This window comes from Epinephelus lanceolatus, chromosome 14, assembly GCF_041903045.1.
Source record: "Epinephelus lanceolatus isolate andai-2023 chromosome 14, ASM4190304v1, whole genome shotgun sequence".
Lineage (NCBI taxonomy): Eukaryota > Metazoa > Chordata > Actinopteri > Perciformes > Serranidae > Epinephelus > Epinephelus lanceolatus.
Window position 1 is genome coordinate 43689304 of NC_135747.1, and position 4346 is coordinate 43693649.

Here is a 4346-nt window from a genome sequence, read left to right on the forward strand (position 1 = left end):
GGCAACAAAAGCACATGGTTCAGGGTTAGAGCAAATTATCATGGTTTGGCTCAACATTTACATGGTAAACAAACAGCAGGCTCCCGGGTTGTCATCAAATCATTACTCGTGTGGTCCACAAATCAGCACGTGGTCGCCGTGATCGACCACGTTCAGGTGTACAGGGAGCCCGAGTGTGACGTAGTCACCTCTGGTCTATTGAATAGATGGATTGAATTTGCATATGGGAGGTAAGAATAAAGATATATCAGCTGCACATCAGCGAGGCAGGAGAACCTGCTGAGCTCTGGCAGCTTTCTGATCATAGCTCTTTGTCAGTGGCCATGGAGGAGGCTGAACTCTGCTTTCCACAAGTCAACACCTCCTGCAGGAAGATGAGTCGCCCTTACCAGGAGACCATGTTCATTTACAGTCTGCTGTCCTTCATCACTCTGATCACTGTGGTTCTTAACCTGCTGGTCATCACCTCTATCTCCCACTTCAGGCAGAGATACACTTTTCTGCTTGGTTTACAAAGTGTTTATTCTTTGGTTACAGTTACATGAAGAAATGATTTTGAGCCATTTTTAAGCTAACAATAGCTTGATGATTATGGTGCTGTTGAGATGTGTCACTGAAACAATGATGATTTCTCACATTTCAGGCTGCTGCACAATCAACTAACCTTCTCCTCATGTTCATAAGTAGTGCATAGGAGTAATGTTCTCTTGTTTAGGCCTTTCATTACTGAATACTGGTTATTTGCAAATGTTCATACATCTACATTACTGCACTGTATTTAGGCCTCATTGTTATAGGACAATTCATACTCCTAGTATCATAACTACTAATAACACTTATTTCTACACATACATATAACAAGTGTATTCAGTGTTGTTTTTCCCCGTTCCAGGCAGCTCCACACCACCACCAACTTCATCCTCCTCTCTCTGGCTGTTGCAGACTTCATTGTGGGTTGCCTACAGATGCCAGCTGAAATCCTCTTCTATCGAGGTTGTTGGACTTTGGGTGACTCAATGTGTGCTGTATATTACTTTTTAGGATTCCTCTGTGTCAGTGCATCAGTAGGAAACATGGTTCTCATATCAGCTGACCGCTACATTGCTATTTGTGACCCCATGTTTTACTCCACCAAAGTCACTGTGAAAAGAGTTCGACTCTGCATTTGTCTGTGTTGGATATTTTCTGCTGTTCACAGCAGTTGGATGCTGAGGGATTTCTTGAAACAGCCAGGCAGGTATAACTCCTGTTATGGAGAGTGTGTAATTGTAGTTAATTATATTGAAGGAGCTGTTGACCTCGTTGCAACCTTTGTTGCACCCATTCTTGTCATCATAGTTCTGTATATGAGAGTGTTTGTAGTGGCTGTGTCTCAGGCTCGTGCCATGCGCTCCCGCATTACAGCTGTCACAGCACAACGTTCAAATACAATAACTGCCAAGAAATCTGAGATGAAAGCAGCCAGAACTCTTGGTATTGTTGTAGTTGTGTTCATTGTGTGCTCCTGTCCATATTATTGTTTAAGTGTTGCAGCTGAGAACAACTTGGTAGGGGTGTCATCTGCAGCAATTCAAATTTGGCTGATGTATTTTAATTCCTGTCTAAACCCTGTGATCTATGCCTTTTTCTACCCCTGGTTCAGGAAAGCTATTAAACACATTGTAACACTTCAGATACTGAAGCCTGGCTCCTCTGAGGCTAGCGTAGTGTAGAGACAGACTGTGACAGAGACTAACAGCATTCTCTCTCTCCGAGGTGGAAATTATTTATGTTGTCACTACACTGAATGTACACAACCTAAAGCCAGGACAAATAGATTTGATAGAGAGAAAACAACTGAATATCAAATAAGCACTGTATCGTTAAGCAGTGTCATTAAAATCTTCATTACCAATCAATCATTTATACACATTACAGAATTATAGTATTAATCTTTACTCATTGATTGAAGAATTAGTTTGAAGGGATTGTGAAACATTTGTACTGGCTGTACCACAATATTATTTTATGCAGTGTTTAATATAATTTTGGTTTTACAAATGCAATTACATGAATACATTGTGGCCATTAAAGAACACAACAGGGATTTTATATTGAGTGTAAGCTTGACACAAAATCGATTTTTGGGTTTGCAACAGGATTAAAAAGGCGCTGTATGTAAGAATGTGGCCAAAACGGTTACTGCACTCAAATTCAAAATACTGCCGCAAGTCGTGTCCACCCCCCCTCCCCTACAGATTCGAGGTTGCTGGACAGCGGCATGCTGGAGACTGATGTGTTTGCCCACGGGCGGCTGCCATGGCAGGGCCGCGTCACCGCGTCCTTGATCTTCGGTTTTCCAACGGACCGTTCGAGCAAGTCTGGCTTCTCTGCTGCTAACGCTGCTGCCGGGATACAGCTGAGGAGGAGCCAGCTGCTAATGCTATGTACCGGGACACTGCTAACGCTGCTGCCGGGATACAGCTGAGGAGGAGCCGGCTGCTAATGCTATGTACTGGGACACTGCTAATGCTGCTTGCCGTGCTGCTGTAGCTCAGTCGTAACTGTAACTGATGCTGAGACTCTACTGACTGCGTGACTGGTAGATGGCGGTGGGTGGCGCAACAGGCCAAAACACAAATTCAAAACAAACGTGATTTGCGGACTGTAAAAATGTTTTTTAAATGCGAATATTCTGGCTGTACTATTGTTGTCAGTGAGATCAGTATATTATATGAACATTATTCCTTAGTCTCTGTGACATATTAGGAGGATTTTACGACTATTTGCTTTAGATTTCTTACATATAGCTCCTTTAAAGCTGGTGGTGTTTAAGGCAAATTAGTCACTCAAATAATCAGTCAGATTTATTGATCATATTTAAGAACCTGGCAGGCAACTTTAACAACATGAAGGAAAAACAATTCGTTTTTCATGGAGGTTAGTTCACGTTCCAAGAATAAATATGTCATGATAATGTTTATACATGTTCAATGTATCTCAGTTAATAAGGCTCAATTCAGTAAGACAAGACTTAGCAATATTTCCACTGCTAAATAAATAAATAAATAACTCTTTTTTCAGAGTTATTGATGATATGCTGGGAAAATATGCTCTTTATTTACCAGATAAAAAAAACAGACAAATGTTCAATCAGTTTCAATCAATCAATTTTATCTATAAAGCCCAATATCACAAATCACAATTTGCCTCACAGGGCTTTATAGCAACCCTGCGTTCTCAGAGCGCAGTGTTCTGGTGGGATAATATGGCACTATGAGCTCTCTAAGATATGACGGAGCTTGACCATTTAGAGCTTTATAAGTTAACAGTAGGATTTTAAATTCAATTCTGGATTTTACAGGGAGCCAATGCAGAGAAGCTAAAACAGGAGAAATATGATCTTGTTTCTTAGTTCCTGTTAGTACACGTGCTGCTGCATTCTGAATTAGCTGGAGAGTTTTTAAGGACTTACTAGAGCTACCTGATAATAGAGAGTTACAGTAATCCAGCCTTGAGGTAACAAAAGCGTGGACCAATTTTTCTGCATCTTTTCGGGTCAGGATAGGCCTAATTTTCGCAATATTACGCAGATGAAAAAATGCAGTCCGTGAGGTTTGTTTTAAATGAGAATTACTCCGAGGTTTCTTACGGTAGTGCTAGAGGCCAGAGCAATGCCATCTAGAGAAACTATGTCATCAGATAAAGAGTCTCTGAGTTGTTTGGGGCCAAGAACAATAACTTCAGTTTTGTCTGAATTTAACATCAAGAAATTGGTGCTCATCCAGGTTTTTATGTCTTTAAGGCAGTTATGGAGTTTAGTTAATTGATTACTTTCTTCTGACTTCATCAATAAATACAACTGTGTATCATCCGCATAACAATGGAAATTTATAGAGTGATTTCTAATGATGTTACCTAAAGGAAGCATATATAGAGTAAATAGGATTGGTCCGAGCACAGAACCTTGCGGAACTCCAAAACAAACTTTGGTACGTAAGGATGATTCATTATGAACGTCAACAAACTGAAAACAATCAGATAAATAAGATTTAAACCAGCTTAGTGCAGAACCTTTTAGGCCAATTAAGTGATCCAGTCTCTGCAGTAGAATTTGATGGTCAATAGTGTCAAACGCCGCACTAAGATCTAATAAAACTAGTACAGAGATGAGTCCTTTGTCTTAAGCGATCAGAAGGTCATTTGTAATTTTAACTAGTGCTGTCTCAGTGCTATGATGCACTCTAAATCCTGACTGAAATTCCTCAAATAAATTATTATCATGGAGAAAATCACAGCTGGTCTGCGACTACTTTCTCAAGGATCTTTGACATAAAGGGAAGAGTAATAGTTTACTCTGGCATTGC

General features: G+C 40.4%; 1 protein-coding gene across 1 annotated transcript; it reads left to right on the plus strand.

The window, feature by feature from the left end:
- The first annotated feature begins 323 nt into the window (after positions 1–323).
- Positions 324–1712, plus strand: LOC117249396 (trace amine-associated receptor 8a-like). Its single transcript, XM_033615030.2, has 2 exons — positions 324–484; positions 893–1712. Exons 1-2 carry the CDS (start codon positions 324–326, stop codon positions 1710–1712), a joined length of 981 nt encoding a protein of 326 aa, XP_033470921.2.
- The last annotated feature ends 2634 nt before the right edge of the window (positions 1713–4346 follow it).